A 19,340-nucleotide genomic window follows, 5' to 3' on the forward strand; every position below is an offset into this window, starting at 1 on the left:
TTCTGTCAACAGCTTTTACTGTAGTACCTTTAGTACTTCTTCAACTGGGTCACAGAGAAGTTAATTAACAGGTTAAGTTATTCAAACCAAAGTATTGTTAATTTTTAAAAATTACTATTTTAGAAATGTACATATATTAGCTTGATTACACTAGATGCCTTAAGACAATTTAACAAGTTGACTCAGTACAGTTTAATCTATATTCTATTCCAACTTCCTACAACGACAAATTTAGAAATTAAATCTTTTCCAAAACACTAAAAACAAAATTTAAGAAACAAATCTGACATCTACCTTAGTATTTAAGCCACTAAACCATAAAATCTATGGAAAAATATGTTTTCAGCAATAAATCAACAACAGCAAAAGACAGGCAGTGGTTTTGTTTTTTTGAAAAGGGAAAAAAAAAAAAAAAGACAAAACACTTTTTCTTTTTCCTCACCAGACAACAGCTTTAGATCTTGTACTTCTGCCTTTGGTTTTATTTTCTTCAGGTGAATGAGATACATTTGCTTTGTGGGTTTTCTTATGATGTTCTAGAAAAGCTTTTCTGGCAAATGCTTTCCCACATTTATTGCATCGGTGCAGAGAAAAGTTTTTTGTTACTTTTACTTCAATGCCAACATCAGCTCCTTCATACTTTTTATTGGGAGAATTAGAGGTGACATCCTGTTTTGAACCAATCTGTTTTGTTTCATCCCTCTGAGGGCCTCTTTTTGTCACCTTATTTAGAACAAGATCAATTGGCTTTTTTATTGCTCTAATTTCTAAACTTGCAGTTATTTTCCCAAGGTAGCGTGGTGACTTTTTATGAACTACAGTTATATGCCTTATCACATCACGTTTGCGACGTGTTTCATAAGAGCAGAGTGGACACCTGTAGTATTTAACATAAATGTTATTTCCATCTGTGTGTAATTCAATGTGTTTTGTCAAGTTCTGTTTAGAAGTAAATTGGCGTTTACAGAGTTTACAGTAAAGCTGCTTGAAGTCAAAGCCAGCTGAAAGTTTTGGCTTCCTGGTTTTTTGCTGGCCACCTGCAGCAGATGCATTGGTTGATTTAGAGTTGATTTAGTGGTTGATTTACAGGTTGATTTAGTGGTTGATTTGGAAGTTGATTTAGGGTTTTCAGGGTCCTGTTTAACTTTATTTTTCTGTGCTGACGGTGTGCTCTTTTTCTCATTTGAATGATTTGTTCCCTTTAATTCACTCTGCGGAGAAAGGGCAATGGAAGGGGGTGAAGGTTCTACAGAATCTGCTGGTTCAACTTTTACTTTTATTTCTGTGCCATTGGCAGTATTGTTGGGTCCTTTCTCTCTTTTACAGTTCTTTCCAGAAAGAGTTATCTTGTGAACAATTTGCATGTGCCTTTTCAGCATTATTTGTGAACTATATTTTCTCTTGCACAGAAGGCATTTGCATGCAGTTAAATTGTATTCAGCCTTTGAAGACGACTTTTGTTTTCGGGTCTTAAAAGATTTTTTAGCAGAAACTGTATCCAAGAACAAAGGTTGCCCAGGCTTTGTAGCTATATCAGGAGTAATGGAATCCCTTCTTAATCCTCTATGAACTTCATCAAAATGCCTCCTTACGTTGGCTTTTGTAGCAAATGATTTATAACATACAGGACAACTTCTACCTAATGTGACAAGAACATTCTTATTTCGTCCTTTCGCGGAGCACTGATTTGGTTTCTTTTTTGTTTCTATGTACTTCTTTAGCTCTTCCATCTTTTTTTTGTGCACTTTTCGAATGTGCCGACGTACACTGCGTCTTGAATGAAATTCTTTCCTACAAAGGCAACATATCAACTGGTGGCCAAAATCAGAATTATCCAGAGAGTCCAACTCAGGATTTACTGCTGGAGGCTGTTCTTCAGGAGTAGGTATCACCTTGTTTGTAACAGGATCAGCAGGCGGTAATTCTACAGTCTCCCCAGCTGGGACTGGGGCTGGAGCTGAAACAGTCTTGGGTTGCTCAGTGCTGGGTTCCTGTATCTGTACTGGAGCTTGATCAGGGGTACTACTACTTTCTATGTTCTCATCTGGGCTATCAGTCCTTGATACATATTGAAACACAGCATTCTGATTAGTTTCTATAGGTTCCAATTTAATTACATATTCTTGCTTATCTACCCTTGGATAGATCGCTTCCAGGAGATCATTTATGGCTTGACTCTGTTTATCATTTATATCTGGGAGGTCTGTGAAAAGAGGCAAAGGTATTTTTTAATGATTTGCTAATTTCAAATTATTCAAATTTCAAAGTATCTTTTAACCACTGTGTCAAGTTGGTCACCAAATTTGCACAAATCCTGTATTTGTACTATTTTCCTGACTATTTATACTTAGAGGCTTTGAGTAATCATTGTTATCACATCAGTACAAGTTACTTTTTTATTAAAAGCCAATATTGGAAGTACATCCTTCTAGCATGCTAATGTGAAAGCCACGTAAACTAAAAATTACTTTGCCTGGAATTAAACTGATCTTTAAAAATCTGTATCAAGTGCAAAAATAATGTCATATGACTGAGCTTGTTCTGCAGATGTGCAACTGATCCTGAAGTATCATTAGAAACTGATTTTCCTACTGTTGGAAACAGACATTCTCAATAAAGGAACCTAATTCTGGAAATAAGCTCTTCTCTGTGAATTCTGAACAGTCCTTGAGAAAGAATGAAACGTCTGTGTAACCTGAGCACTGCAAGAAGATGTAAGTAGATAAGAGAGAACTTCTGGGGCAGGGAAAGCTTTTAGTAATACTAAAGCAGTTAATAGGCTCAGTGATACAGTAAGATAGTAAATGTTGAGGACAGAAAAATCCTACATCATTCAGGGGAAAAAAAAAGTCGTAATAATTTCTCAAAACAATAAAAACTGAGCGAAAGAAGGTATTTTAAGAAAGAATAACTTCACTGAGGTTCACCAAGGGTTCATCCTGTGTTCTGCCCTGATGATGAATTGGAACAGACTTAAAAAGCACGAAAGAAGGATACAGGGATTCTCCTTGTTTGTCTGATGCCAGTAAACTTCTCAAGCTGAAGTCTGCCTTTAAAGTACTGTTTTAATACACCTAGTTTCCAAAAAGTTTCTTCAAATGCTTTTGAAGCATTTATATTCTTGGCTACCACAATGTTAAGCGGTGGTTTTTTGTTTGTTTTACCAGAAATACTCACAATTTTAGTCTGGTAATTTTGCTGGATACCCCACAGTTTTTGTACTATGTTAAAAAAGAAAACCAAATGATTGCTCCCATTTACCTTCGTGTGATTCATAATTTTATAGGCCTCAGTAATATTCTGTTTTTAAATGCCAAATTAGTTCAGTGATCTAGTTCCCAGTACGATATGCTAAGCATGCACACCGGCATAACTAAGAAGCCAGGGTGCTACAGCAAAAAGGTGAGGCACTGAGATGATACAGATCAAAATTATCCATGACGATTTGAAGATGTGATTCCTGCTAACAGCTAACTAAAAACCCACACTTAGTCAGGGTTGTTCCTTCCACACTGCCAGCAATACATCAAAAGAGTGTCAGTACAAGAAATACACTGTTTTGTTGCTCAGAACCCATCTTTTAACATGGAATTCTTAACACCTTTTGCAGTTAGTTTCAAATGGGACTATCTATATAATTTTTATCAAGGGTAAAAAGTCCTTCCTATTTTATAGCACCTTTTCAGACTACTTAATGACTACATCAACAGAATACATCTCAAAAGTCATCAGGGAATAGTCTTTGGAATTTTTCACCTTGGGGATGCTGAACTTTTATTCTTACCTCTTGTTCATTACCTTTTAATTTTATTTATCGAAAAAAACACCCACTTTATTCGATAATCATCGTACTCAATTTTATATAAACAATAGGTATTTATATAGTTTTATTCAGAGCATGTAGTATTATTCTCTTCATTTGCACCCCTCCTAGTGAACAGTGAAATATGAAAGCTAACCAGCCGATTAAATGAAGGCTAGAATGTCAGGAACTGGACAGGAAGTCTTTACTCAGGGTAATCTTATTTTGCTTAGAAACTTTTGCATCTAAGTCAGATGCACTTCTAACCTTGCTTTGAAAATACAACTCATCCTTTTTCACAGAGAAGCTCTGTGACTCTCTGCAACTGGCCAAGCACACTCATTTAAGGAAGGTGACAGTACTCGTCTTTTCACCTTCTCATCACAACACTAGCTGACACAATATGGGAAAAGAATCACCTACATAAATCTCTGTTCATTCCTAATTTTTGAAATATTGAGGCAGGAAGGCATTAATCAGGAAAGAAAAATCCTCATTGCACCTATGTTGATCTAGTCAAGAGATCAAGACAATTAGAAAGCTTTACAAAACATTTTTGAATGCTGGCACATTTCCAAATTATTCAGCTTTACTCAGATCAACAAAAAGTCATCACTGGAATGAGACTTTAATAAACTTCTTTTTCCATAAAAATATACTTCTTTATTTTTTCCTCATCATTTAAGTTACTTTCTTTTAATATTAAAGTTTAATTTCTACAAAGGTGGTGAGATAGGCATGATCACATACAATATCTTAAAGCAGCATAAGGTGAGGTGAGGCAGTGGGAAAGAGACAGTATTACTGAAGCACAGGTCCTTAAAGAAAAGGGTGAACTTTTAGTCTGTGTTTCATAGAGTAAGACTGAGGGATTGCATCCATGACACTGAGCACTTCTCAAGTACAGGAGAAAATTATGAATATTGATCCAAGCCACTTTACAGTATCCAACTGAAGTCCATCAGAGCTATGCTGATATAAAACTGAAAAGCCTTGTTAGATCCACACTTTTCTATGAGATTCATTTCCCAGTCCCTTGACATACTTTTCGGTACCTTTCACAGCAAAGAGGGAAACACAGGAAAGAAAAAGGGGAAGAAGGCATAAAAAGTGTTAACAGGGACGCTCTTCATTAAAAGGTTGGATGTATAAACTAGCTATCAAATTATGACATTGACATGGGTCTCGGGTGTTAATGCACATCAGTGCATTAGTCAGTGCTGTAGCTTCTTTACTACCATAAGAGTGATCTACATATGTTACTATTGAAATTTAATTCCACTTCTTTTTTTGCATTTTGTTTCTGGTGTCTTTGTATAAATGGTACAGAAAGATAAGTTTCTCAACTTCAGGTAGCTTTATTAAATATTTCAATTAGTAAGACTTACTATCATCCATCTGGAGACTTGGAGGACAATAAAACTTTTTATGAGTAATTAAATTTGGTAACCCTCTGAAGAGACTCCGGCACAATTTACACTCAAAAATGGTATCCACGTCTTTTAACAAGATATGTTTAAGTTGTTTAGTTCCTGTAATAAAAGAAACGTTACACTTAAAGAAGGTTTTCCGTTCATCTTTTAATTCACATCATCCCATGAAAGTGGAAACATTTTAAAACATGACAATTACAACAGCATTTTATCTTGTGCTAATGCCACTTCATTGCACTGTAAGTTTATGACACATACTCCAAGTTGCACTATGAAAACAAGACTAGCTTGGGAAAGAAAAAAAAAAAGAAAAAGTCAAGGATTATGCACATTACAGTTTACAGGGAAAGCGCGATTATTTACGATAAAAACTAACAGCTAACATTAGGAAGAAGTCCATACTACAGTATCTGGTTACTCCAATACAATTGCCCAACAGGAAAGAATAAGCACCTAGAGCATTTAAAGAAGCCTGCAGTATTTTTTCTTTAAGCTTATCCAACAGTGCTAAGAAAACAAGATATATACAGCTATTTCATGTAAAAACAGCACCCAGTAAGGCAAAAAACTAGACCGTACAATAAAACAAAGAGAATAACTAACAGGTCAAGAAATGTTACTACATCTCGGTATCTGACCCAAGATCAAGATGATGATGCTTAGGCAAGAAAGTAGAACTGTAGATGTATTTTCAGCCTACTGAAAGCAAAATACATATAATTTAAGTCAGAAACTTTTCTATTAAAACATAGGTAGTGTGACAAAATATGCAGGTTTTTCAGACTATTATACATTGTATATTCAAAAAAAACCCCACAAAGATACAGTTTGATCTAGCAGTGTTGATGTATTCCAGCTCCTGCCTTGCTTAAAGAATTAAAGGATTCAGAGCTTAAGTTACACTTCAAACCCACTCCTTCATTTCTCTTCTCACAAAAATTATGAACGTAATGCCTACAATTAGCAATGGATTACTAAATGATAAATACCTACCCACTCCAAATTAGAAAGAAACACTAGATAACCAAATCCAGCTGATTTCTCTATCTTGATTTTTTTCTTATAATGGAATAAATCAAAATTAATCAAAATTAGTCCAACAAGCAAAAATATAATGAAACTGGACCAAGAATAAATAACAGAGAACTATGAAACAGCATCAAGACATTCTTCAAGCTGAAATAGAAGTTAAACTTTTCTGTCATCACAGACACTTAAGAATTCCTTTAAAAGATCAAACTCAGAGTCACACTGCAGAACTACTTCCTAAACGAAACTCTTTCAAATATTAATAATTTCATAACAACTAATAGTTCTTCAATACGAACGGGCCTTACCAAGACAACATTTTACTTCCTGGTGTAATAGTAGTAGAAAATTTTTTACAACTGAGTTTTATCAAAGCACAGTGTTTTCTCCTTCTTCAACAATTACTTAAAAATGGGACCCAAACTTGACTATCTGAGGCTACCGTCCAGTTTCTGTCCCCTCCTATGCCTTTCCTGGGTGACAGCCCTAGCCTCCTGTCTTTTCCTCTCACCGCTCTTTCTTCAAGTGTTACTAACCTCACCTTCATCTGACCTGTATTTTTACAGACAGCCTACTGGACAAATATTTAGATTTAGTGAAAACCACAAATTTAAAAATTGTACAGAGGTCCCCCAAAAGCAAGTTGTTTACTCAGACCTCACCAACCAATGTTTGAATTTCTGCATATAAAGAAAACCACTGACAAAAGCCCAGCTGAACAAAACTGAAGATGCTCCATGTAGATAAGATTCCAGGACGTTACCAAACTATAATTCAAACAAAAGGCCTCCAATTTGGTGATAGCACACAATAAACCAAAATTTGGCCATGCTGTTGATGCATGCTCTAGTCACAAACTCCTCTCCCAAACAAACAAAAAAAAAATCATCATCTAATTCTCCACTATTTCCCAATCAAGGGACACACAAGTCCCTCATTCTCTCTCCTGTTATACTGATATTTCAGCCTCCTTCCGTTCAGGACTGAAATGTTTTTGTCTAATCCAAATTATTGGGCTTAAGAATTACTGGGCGAGATTAAAGGATTTATGACATACTGGAGGTCAGACTAGATGACACGGTAGTCTGGCTTCAAACCATCCTTATGCAACTATGAAGCTTTTCACTGGTGGGAGTAAAAAAATAATTGGTCCTTTTGAATTAAATTGTAGACCTTCAGGGACTTCTGGAAACAGCAAATAAATTTAAGATATCCACTGGTTTCGTGGACACAGCAGGCAGAGAAAAAAAAATAATCACCTCCTTATTCTTCACCAACTGCAGATTGTGGCAATGAGCAGTCAGTCTTCTGCCAGCATATGTTGCCTCCAGTTTACTGAAGCCTTCTCTGTTTTGTAGTTACATCTAATTGGGGCAGGTGATACTTTGTCAAATTCTGTTAGTATCTGTAAATGTTGACACTAGAATAACATCATAGTCACCAGAAATCGGTACAGAACATTGGTTATTACAAATATTTCTCTGGCAGAAATACCAAAGTTTATGCCTTTAGCAAGCAGTCTCATTTTTAGGAAAAAAATTTAGATTCAAATTCATCTGTTATTCTTAATGCTTTGGATGACAGAAGCTTCTGCTAAAACTGCTTAAATAGTTACGGACAATACTCTGGCTTTAATCTCTATTTCTTTACCACAAGAATCAAAATAGTTTCTTTCCATAATGAAACATTGCTTGTTCAAAACTAACCAGTAAAATCTTGGTCTAAGTCCTTTTGCCTTCTGTCCAACTTCCCTGGTGCAGATGACTGAAGGTGTCAAGGTAAGCTATCAATTTAACACCTGCCAGTGACAACAATCTGGAAGTAGCCCAGAGACAGAATACTTGCAACCAGTTTGTGCTATTACCAGTAGAGATTCCATTAATCTGCTTCAAGCAAAAGAAGCCTGCCACGTATATCTGAGGCCTTAGGCAATCTCAACCAAACTAAAAAAGGTTACTAATGACGACTCTCACAGCCAGTTTTTCTTCTTGTATTAAGTTGTTGAAATGCTAGTGGAGAACTTAAATATTGTGCCCTTTTACAAGACTCAGCCCAGACATGCATCCCATTACATAGCAGCGATGATTTATACATGAAACATTTCATATACATAAACAGCTCTATGTGGAAAAATCTAGAAACATATAGATAGTAGCATTAAGGACATCGCTTTAATTTTTGTAATAACTGCTGTGTTCTTGCACCAAGGGTTGTGAAAATAAACTGTTTGGTTTGCCATATCAGAAGCGTAGGAACAGCTAGAAAACATTAAAGGTTTCAATCATCTCTGGCATGCTTACCCAAACACTCAGTTGTTATTCTTAGGTTCATTGCTACATACTGCAACTCCCAAAAACAATCAAGGAACACCTTAAAAGTAACATGATAAAGCAATTCTAAAAAGTTCAAGGTAAACACCAAATTTTCTCTTCATCTCAGGAGTTTTAGGATAAACTCATTAATAACAGCAGTAGGGATGACACAAAGCAGAACAATAAACTAATTTTTAATGTTTTTGAAAGATAACTATACAGCAGGAGTTGTATCTTCACTACTTTATATGAAAACCCTTACTAAAAGGAATAGCGCCTAATTCCAAAAACCTACAAACAGTTTGCAAATATGTAGAAAGTCAGGTGTTGGGTACTTTAATATACTAAACATACATAACTCTTATAACAAGGTAGTGAACTTCTTAAGAGTCAGCCATAGTTTCATACCTGTTCGAAAACACTCAATGATTTGTTGAATGCCGGATTTTGATGTTTGTAGAGGCTGCTGTAATAACGGCGGATCACCAGGTTCCAACAGATGCACTGAAATATATAAAAGCATAACAGGCCATTAGAGAACACTCAGGGGATTTTTATTAAGCATGGATTTTCTGTGCATACAGTAAACTAGCTAAAAAGAAAGGCCAGGACTACAGTAAAAGTTGCCTTACTCAAAAATTTTCATCTACATTGAATTAAAAAACAGTCAATACTGAATTTTTCAGCCATGATACCTTCTGACAGTTTGCTGTCACTTTGATTATTTAAAGAAAACGTGTATTCAACACGTATTAAAGCTACGTGTATCAAACATAAAAACATATAAATCTACAAAACCAAATTAACTCACCAGAAATTTCCGTCAATTAAAGCAATTCCCCAGAACAACGTACTTGACTCCCATCGTTCAAACCAAAACAGATGTACGAAAAAGAATTACCAAATACTGTACTTCACAGCATACTACGTGATTTCAATGTTGCCAGTACACACCTAAGCACTGAATCCAAATTTAAAGTAGCAATGATCAGAAAAAAGCACAAGGGTAACTATGTAGTATATACCAAAAACAGCTATTATAATATTTTTATCCAATAAAACCACATTCAAGAAATGCTTCTGGTTCAAGCAAACTGCTGAAGTAATACCTTATTTCTGAAGTTTCATTCCACATCACAATCTTTGTAAAATCTATTGAAACTAAAACATTTATTGATCAGGATGATTGTTAGTTATTCCAATACGCAGTATTTATGCATATGAAAATTAATAACATTCCATTGCTGTATATGCATATGGCAATTAAGCTTTGCCCAGAGGGAAAACCAAATTTAAATGAATAAGTGCACTTATTGAAGCAAGTGTTTGCAAAATCATTAGTTAGGTCTTCTTTTTAATTTCTTATTGACAAAATAACTAGCTTTGTACTTCATAAATTGGCTCCTACCTTATCCATTTCACTTGATTTTGAACCCCATTGTAAGGTTTCCATTTTTAAATGAAGCACTGAGCATCTCTAAGAAATTTATTTTTGATAAAGAGCAGTAGAGGCATAGTATAAAACTATTTAGAGATATTAAGTGGAAATAGATTAAACACATTTTGACAGGAAAAGTTGTTCTAAAAGATGTAAGGTTATAAATAAATTCAAGCTGAAAAGAACATCAGAAAGAAAAGCAGTCTAAGAAAAGAACAATAGAATGAACACTCCACTCAACTATGCTGGCCCCATAATATACTATTATATATACGAACACATAACAACCATTACAAATCAGCTAATCGTTTGGGGATCTCTAACACAATGACATATTGTATTCTACTAGCCTATTCCCTATTCTTCAAAATAGTATATTTTGGTTTGTATACTGCCTCTAATATGCATGTGCAACACCCACCGACATCAAGAGGGGTGACATATGTGAAGCAGACATAACACATCGTTGTTATTTGTAAGGCAATAAAAGTATTTTTGCTTTTTTAAAGCATTAGAACAACTCAAAACCATTATCTTAAACACAAAGAAACGTTTCTACTAGCTGAACAATACCTACTCTCAAATTCCATTTAATTAAAGGAGCATTATCAAAGTTGCCATGCTCACGCTTTCAACTATTAATTGCCCGAACTGATGCCTTTCTTTTCAAAACACAAGTGAAAGCATCCAAATAACAAACTCTACAACAAGGCAACAAGAAAGGAACCAAATTTCCTTTTAGGCTACCAATTATAACAGTAGGCAGAACAATTACAAAAAAGTCTAGCAAGTCAGCTGAACCTTCAAAGTATTCATTATACTTTCCACTGATAGCATCTTCCATGTCACACAGCAGTGGAATGCAAACAGCCGTTTCAGGACTTGGGTTTTTTTTTCCCCTTCTGAAAATAAGATCTTCAAGTTCATCAAGGCTCACCAGAGAAGATGTAAAGTAAAAACATAAACAGCAAATGCAAGAGATTGCCAGAAACATCATTTTACAAAAAATTCAGAATATTACACTTTTTGGAAACAAAAAGGCCAGTTGTTTTACGTAACTTCTTGCCTTCCTCTGCTCACTGCATACAATGCCCATGTGGTGGCTTGGGGATTATTGCACATCCTGCAGGAACTGAGAAATTATCTTCCTGAAACAATTTTGACATGACAGCTCAAGAATATCAAAAAAACTTTTCCAAACAAAATAGAGAAACTTTTTATATCCAAAACTGTCACTAACGATGCACATTTGCAACACCACAACAGTTTCTGTAAGCTTTTAACGAAGGAGAGAAGTAAAACAGCCAAAGCATCACACCCCACTGTACCTGGTTCACAGCATCCATGGTGATGGTGGTCAGTCTGACAACACTTGTCCCTTAGAGGCATTTTCTGTGCGCACGACCTACTTTCCTTTTACATCCAGCAGCTCGTTCCTGCCAAAAGAAGCAAACTAACTGTCACCCCCGAAGAACAGGCGGCTCGGGACAGCGCTAACCTCGCACACCCACTTCCTACAACGGCACCGCCGGAGCAGGCCAGGAGGCAGCGGCACCCTTCGCGCAGGAGAAAGTTTCCATTGTTTACAGCAGGTCTCACAACGCCCTCTCCAACGGCCGCTGCGGCGAGCCCGGCCGCTCCGCTCCGCTCCCGCCCGCCCGGGCCCCGCCACCCCGCGCGGCCCGGCCCGGCCCGGCCCGCCTCGGCCACGCGCGCCCGCCCCGCCGCCACCTGCGCCTCGGCCGGCGGAGGAGAGCCCCCGGCCGCCGCCAGCCCAGCCGCCGTCCTCCCCGCCGAGCCGAGCCGAGCCGAGCCCAGCCGCCCGGCCCCGCGCCCCCTCCGCGGGCGGCTCTTGCCGCGCCGCTCTCCCGCCGCCCCTCGCCGCGCTCCGTCCCCACCTCCCAGCCCTCCTCCCGCAGCCCCGCCGCCGGGACGGCGTCCCTCAGCTCCCGCGGGAGCGGAGGGAAAGTTGCGTCCCCGACAGCCAGCGGCCGCAGCCCGCCCGCCGCCGGGCCGGGCGCCCCCCGCCGCGCTGCCGGAGCCGGAGCCGGAGCAGGAGCCGGAGCCGGGCGCGCCCGCCGCCCCGCCACGCGCGAGCCCGGGCGGGGAGGGGCGAGCGGCCGGCAGGTGACAGCGGGCGGCAAACGCCGCCGCCGGGAAGGGGAGGGCGCGGCGGGCGGGCCGCGGCGGGCGAGCCCCTACCTGGGAGAGGACGGCCGGCTTCCCCCTCCCCGAATAAAACTTTATTCTCCCCTGTCCCGCCAGAGCGGCGGCCGCTGACCCCGGAGCCGGATGGGCACAGGGGCAGGAAGTGACTGCGGCCCTGGCGGCGAGGGGCCGCGCAGTGCGCAGGCGCCTCGCCCGCCGCTCCCCCGCCCGGGCCGCACAGGTGCCGGGCGGCGGCACGCGGCGTGGCGGTTGCGGGGCGCGGCGCCGGGACGGGGCGCGCGGCGGCCGGTGGGCGGGGAGCGGCCGGTGAGCGGCCCGGCCCGGCCCGGCCCGGCTGGGGATGTGGCGCTGGACTGCGGCGGGACGGCGCGGCTGGGCGCTCCTGCGCCGGCGGAGTCGCAGGGGCGGCCTGAGGCGGAGCGCCTCCCTGCAGGGCTTAACTGCCGCGCGGAGGGCTCGGCGGGCGGCGGGAACCGGCGCCGTCTCTGTCCCTGTGGGGAGAAAGGCTCGCAGCCAAGCCCGACCACGACGGTGGTGTGCAGAGCGGCCGTGAGGGCACCGGTGCTCGGACGCCGGTGGGAGCAGCTACCATCACTTGAGGTGGCATTTCTGCCCCGTCTAAGCCTGGTCTGCTTTATTACAGTTTTTTTTAAAAAAACACCAGTTGTTCTGGTGTATTCACCATTGAAAAGGATAGTTCAGTGTTTTCAACGCCTGGAGGAAAAACTTCTGAGAGAGAATTGCGTGATGTGTATTCCAAATACCGGCAAGAGGACGTCGGTGCACTGTAGTGAATGCCCGGGCAGCTGGTGTCTCCAGATACGTTTCCACTGGATGTCTGATTAGTCCTACGCTCTCTTAGCGCACTTCTCTTAGGAGCTTGAGTTGGTGAAAAGGTAATACTCAGTTTTTGCCAAAGGAAAGAACGCAATTAAGTCTTCCACTTAAGGAAAAGTTTCTGTTGTTTAAGGAAAAGCTTCTGTAAGGAAATGTACGGCATAAGCACATCATTACAAAAAAAAAAATGCTGAGTGATGCTATTAACACAGAAACAATCTGTCAAGCTTTGGCTTGTAATAGCATCACTTCCTAATGGAGATGGGTTTCATGGTGTCAGACAAAGTTCAAAGTCAAATCTACTGTCCATGTGAGTAAGATGTCTCACACTTTCTCAAATCAGAGAGCTTGGAGAGAGCTTACCATCTGTGACCATCAACTCATAAGCAATAAAGTCGTCTTTTAAAATATGGACATTGATTTCACCAATAAGTCGTCTTTTTCCAAAGCAACAGGAGGCCAAATTCAAACTCCATAAAGTCCGTTTGGGTTTTGGTCAATAAATTGGAGGCACCTTAAGTGTCAGAGAACAGTTCAAACAGCCTAGTGCCAAGTAGCATCTTAACTGAAGTACAGCAGAAGTCAACTGAAACCTTCCTGCTGGGCAATCAAATGCAAGTCTCCGCATATGTCCAGAGGTGCTCTCACCTTGATGAGCTTAGCTACATCCTGAGCTCTGCTGTGTTTTAGACACAGACTGGAAGAGGCTTAAACTCCACCCAGCCATGTAGCTGCGTTCAGCCCATGTACAGCGCACTTGGGTAAAACTGCGAAGCTCGTGGGTAGTAAAGTGCAAGGAACACAGCTGTCAACTCTTTTTCTGCACAATAGCCTACTGACTGTTGTACTTGCCCAAGAAGTAATGGACTTGGAGAATTAACATTCCCCACCTCCCAGGAGACGTGGGTATCAGGTTCAAAGTAAGATCATCTTCCGTTCTCGCTGATGCCACTGTGCTACAAATGTCGAAACAGCAGAGTAGCAGCAGCTTAACTTTGCATCTTGGTCATTTACTATGAACATTAGTAGCCTCGTTACCAATAGAATTTTATTGAGTGATCAAAAAATAAGAAAGAGAAAAGCAACCTGCAAATCATAAACTCAGCAATGAAATTCAGAAACTTTTGGTTATATTTGAAGCGACTGAAGAAGTTATTATAACTTTTGTGAGTGTCTGAATGTCACCAGCTAGCACAAAAAAGAAGCAAACACAGTCATTGTTCATTTCCAGGTAAACTCCCAGCAGAAAGAACTGGAGTAACAGAAGTCTGCTAATCTTTGTTGATTTCTTACAATCCCAGCCATCATTCGTTTTAGTCTCAAAAGGGAGATTTGTTTATATCCAGATAATCATCCAAAAGTCCACTCCTGCCTGAGAAAAGTCTTGGCAAGGCATGGTGTCTTCAAAGGTGAGCTACCCAGTAGTAGTTCCTCCACCTCTTCCTTGAACTTTACTGATAAAATCTAATAAAATTTCTCAAGATCCAGCTCATTTATGGGGACAATGCTTAAAGATTTAAACAGTGAGAAAAGGAATCCAGTGCAGGTGAACCACTGCATGGAATCAAGTGTTGGAGAGCAAGAGTGCCTGCCCAAATCAGTGGCAATGGCGTTCCTCAATTCAGCACTCCAGTGAGGCATTTTTTAGCATGCCATAGTCCTTTGCTGAGGTCCAGTTCACTGTAGAATATTTTACTGTAATAGTCATCTCTCAAATATTGAGTTACCTTGATATCAGCTTATAAATGTCATCTCCTAAGTGCAAGGATCGAAGACAATGGACAAAGCAAAAGCTTATTAGTGCTACTTCTGCCAGTTCTCTAACTATATTAATTCCTCTTCAGCTTCAGAAAAATCATGATTTCTTACATATCACATGCACAATTTAGATATAGGCTGAACCCCATATAACATTATAGAGCAATTTAGGCTGGAGGCTGTCTCGCCCAGCTTCCTGCTCAGAGCAGAGCTATCTTCAAAGTCGAATTACGTTGCTTATAGCCTTGCCCTATCAAGTCTTGAAAATCTCAAAGAATGGAGATTCCATAACTTCTTTGGGCTGCTGCTTCTGTGTTTAGCCACTCTCAATGTGAATTTTTTCTCCTTCTATCAAAGTTTCTCTTTTTGCAGCTTATGGCCATTCCCTCTTGTCCTTTTCCTGTTCACCTCCAAAAAAATTCTAGTTCCACCTTCTTGATAACCCCTCACTCAGTGAAGCATGGGGATTATACCTCTCTCAGTGTTCTCCTCTTCAAGATAAAGAAACTGAGTTCCTTCAGCCTCTCCTTATGTCATATGCTCCAGCCCCTCAAACCATCTTGGTTACCTTCTTCTGGATACTCCTCAGCTTCTAAGTATCTCTTGCATAGTTGGGAGCCCAAACTGGACACAGTACTCTAGATGTGGCCTCACAAATGCCCAGTAGAGGAGAATAATAATTTCACTTCACCTGCTGGCTGTAAGCTTGTTAATGTAGCATGGTATGTGGTTAGCCTTCATTACCTCAAAGGTGCAGTGCTGACCCTCGTTCAACTTTTTCATTGGGACCCACAGCTCCCTTTTTGCAGAGCTGCTATCTCATTAGTCAGTTCCCAGCCTACACCATTGCATGGGGTTTTTTTGTCTGGGTCCAAGACTTTGTCCTGTCAGCCCATTCTCCAGCTTGTTCAAGGTCTCCTCATACGGCAGCCCTGTCCTCCAGCACATCAGCCACTCCCCTGGTTTCACATCATGCACGTGCTGAGGATGCATTCCAACTCATCATCCAGATCACTGAATATGTTAAACAGCATAAGCCCTAATATTGCTCCTTGAGGAACACCACCCATAACTAGCTGCCAGTAAGATTTCAAACTACTGACTGCAACCCTTTTGACCCTGACAGTCCAGCCAGCTATATGCCATACATACCTACCCTGTAGTCTTCCCACCCAGTTACATTTGGATTTGGCTAGAGGGATGCCATGAGAGCCCATGTAGATACCCTAGCTGAAATCAAGGTAAATGATACCCTCTGCTTTTCCCTCATCCAAAAAGCCACTCATTTCATCATAAAAGACAATGAGATGGGTTAAGCAAAATTTGCCCTTCTGCCTTCCCCCTCTCCAGCTTTAGAAATCCCAATTAAATTAAGGTTAAGTACTCTACTGTTTAGTTTGTTGCGGGGCAGGGTGGGGAGTTGCTTATTTTTGGAGGATGGCCAAATAGCAGCTGAAGTCTTATTCTATCTTAAATGCATTTTCATAACTTTTGTGTTCCACTCTTAAGGAAGACCAGAAAAAACGGGCAGTGTTGCACGCATGTATGAATCTCAGTAACTTAGTTGACCTTGTAACTTGTTTGTGGGTGGAAGACCCTAATCTGTTTATTGTGTTTAACTCATCGTGTAGTTTATAATGTAGCCAATTAGTGATGTGAGCAAGCAAATGCACCCAAACTTTGACCAGTCAGATAGCCAGTCCTAGGCAAAGTGTCTCTGGTACTGATAAAAGTTGCCAGCGCAGATGAGGTAGTTCCACCTGACCTAGCAGAAGATGCCTTCAGGAGGGTACTTGCAGAGGGGAGTTGTTTCAGCCAGTGACTGGCCATTGTGTATGAGAACTGCGGATCAAGGTGTCAAAGATCCAGTAAAGCTCACTTCACAACACAGTGCTGCAGTTGTTCATCCAACAAGATAAGCTGGAACTGAGATCCAATTTGAGTTCCATTGTGTAAATGAATAAGCAGGTGATGTTGCCTGACTTTGAAAAATGGAATATTCCTCCATTAAATATGAATAATAATTGGAATCTATAAATACCTTATGAAAAAACTTACTGAATAAAAACAGTGGGGCAAAAACTGGGTAAACTTTCTTTTTGTCTTACATAGATAAAAGATTCAATGAAAATAAAAGAGATTTTTAAAACAATAAGAAGTAATTCTTCACACAATCCATAATTACCTTGTATCCAGTGAACATGGAAACTGACAGCTAAACCATATACAGTGCTAAAAAGTGCAGGATACTCTTCCATATAACAAAGATAAGGATGAAAATCCTTTTGATCCATTTAATGTAAATTCTAGGCATAAAATACATTATTAGAGGAGGTTTTTTGAGTTTAGCTTTTGTTCTCAGGCTAATGTTCTCAACATAACCAGCAGACTTTGAAACAGCATCTTTATTTATTCATTGCCTTTTAGATGATATGGAACTGGTGAGATGTTTTGAACTGAGATTTCCGTTACAACTTGATAATCAAATTCTTTTTTAATTGTTTCTCTGTTGTGGTTAATGGCTTTGAGAAATCCAAAATTCAGAACAGTTTCTGTTAGTTACTGGACTGTGCTTCCAAAATGTATAATGAAGTATTCTAGCAAGGGAGGTATTTTTTGGTAGAGGATATCAAAGCATTATCTCAAATAGTTGTGATAGTAGGTTTAGTGTCCACTGAGAGGTTTTGTTCTGCCAAAGGGCTGGTAGTAACACCTGCTGAGATGCCTTGCCATCTGTTTATACATCTAAGAGCTGTAAGATTTGATTAGTAAAACTTTTCCTCATACGCTGTGACCACTGACATTTTTTTCTGTATTTGGGATGCATTTTGCATGAAGCACCTGGCTTCACAGTAGTTTTTCCTAGGAGAAAATAATTCTAAGTTGGAGTGAATTAATGCTGTGATGCTGCACTGAGCAGAGTTCAGTTTTGCAGAGACGAAGGTAAAGTTGCATAAACTCTGATGGATCTCACACGCAATGTGTGCTAATGAAGCAGTATCACAAATCATAAAGTGTTTTGCTGCACATACAGATATTCCAGCATTCCTTAATACATCACTCTTAGTTTGTCTTACTGATTTGATGTGGCTTCAGCTAATGTTCTCACTGAAAGCATCCCATGATGAACTATACATTCATAAACTCCAGATTAAACAAATTTTAGACATAGAAGTCTGAGAGCAATTCAGACTGTTTCAGGCACATTAAGGCTCCTTTGTTAGAGTCTCTGTGTCCATGATGGCCAGATGGGTAGAACATTCACCAAGGAAGCAGAAGACCTTGATTTCTAAATCCTAAACTACAAGTTAGAGACCCCTTTTGTTAAGCACAAGGCACAGTTCAATCAGGAATGCAAGAGCTGGGGGGCTAAAGAGAGATTAACAAAGACAGGCTGATTCTATTGAAAATGCGATTAACTTGGGGAAGGGGAAAAACAATACTGAGTTCTGGTTGCAATTCCCAATGCTGTTTATTTATTTATATCCAATGATGCTTAAATGGGAAATGAATAAACAAGTCTTTAGAGCACAGACATGTTGACTTTCAGATAAAGGTGGGATCACTCAGACAACTCTAAGTTGTTTTTTCTTGGGTCAGTCACTGCGAAAAAGTACATTAAAAGTTTTCTATGCACTACAAATGAAACGATGTGAACTAGTTCTCTTCATGCCGTTCTATAACCCAATACAGCTTGCTTACAATAGTCACAGTTTTCAACTGTGTATATTTCTATGCCTCATGGTTTTGGTGGAATCTTAAAATTCGGGTATATTTGCATCAAATCTACATTTGCATAATTGCAATGTTTATACTATCCTTATACCTTAGCCTTGAAACTATCTTACGGAAAATCCCTGGGCTAGAATAATTCTGAATCTTAGTCAATATGTGTTCCAGTCTAACAAGCAGCTGCATCTTCATGCTCTGTTCCCCAATTAACACAAAGCTTCATTACCCTTTTGCGATAAAAATAAACTGCTGTGTGTATTATCTTACCCATATTTCATTTATTTACAAAGTTAATAAAACTCATAATTAATTAGACTTCTCATGAGGTGCTTTCTGGTGCACTACTATAAAGTTTAGCAAAGGGAACAATTTGGAACGCATCTCTCCCCTAGGAGATCCTTGTCGTCATTTGATCACAGATTCAATCTATTCTGTTTTTTCCCTTTATACCCTTCAGCTTTGATTCCTGGTTGCACAGTGACACAGCTTCACATGGAGGCAGGAAGAATTTTCTGCCCTAGAAGTATTTAGCTCGTGATTACAGCACTCCTGTGGAAAGCATGAGCTGGTGGTTCAGTCTCCAGTAAGGTTGCATGGGAACTGGAATCCAGGTTTCCCATTTCAGTGCTGCACCTTCTTCTGACAGTGGTTTCTGGCAGAAGAGTTAGATAGCATACAGAGTAAATGCTTTTTTTTTAGAAAAAGTCTGTGTAACTAGAAACAACTGAGAAGAAAAGTTTTGGCAAACTGCAGGTGACAAGAAGCGACCATTGTAATGCACCAAGAAAACACTCTGAATCATCAAATCAGTGTGGTCAGTAACCCTCTCT

At 40.0% G+C, this 19,340-nt stretch overlaps 1 protein-coding gene across 1 annotated transcript; it reads right to left on the reverse strand.

Annotated features, from left to right (window-relative positions):
* Positions 1-381: 381 nt before the first annotated feature.
* On the reverse strand, positions 382-12,269 carry ZNF800 (zinc finger protein 800). Its single transcript, XM_050912468.1, is given in 6 exon segments — positions 382-1,064; positions 1,067-2,203; positions 5,191-5,334; positions 8,985-9,080; positions 11,343-11,450; positions 12,217-12,269. Coding segments are annotated over 5 exon segments (2,064 nt in total). The 5' UTR covers positions 11,404-11,450; positions 12,217-12,269; the 3' UTR covers positions 382-438.
* Between the last annotated feature and the right edge of the window lie 7,071 nt (positions 12,270-19,340).

This window comes from Gymnogyps californianus, chromosome 1, assembly GCF_018139145.2.
Source record: "Gymnogyps californianus isolate 813 chromosome 1, ASM1813914v2, whole genome shotgun sequence".
Classification (NCBI taxonomy): Eukaryota; Metazoa; Chordata; class Aves; order Accipitriformes; family Cathartidae; genus Gymnogyps; species Gymnogyps californianus.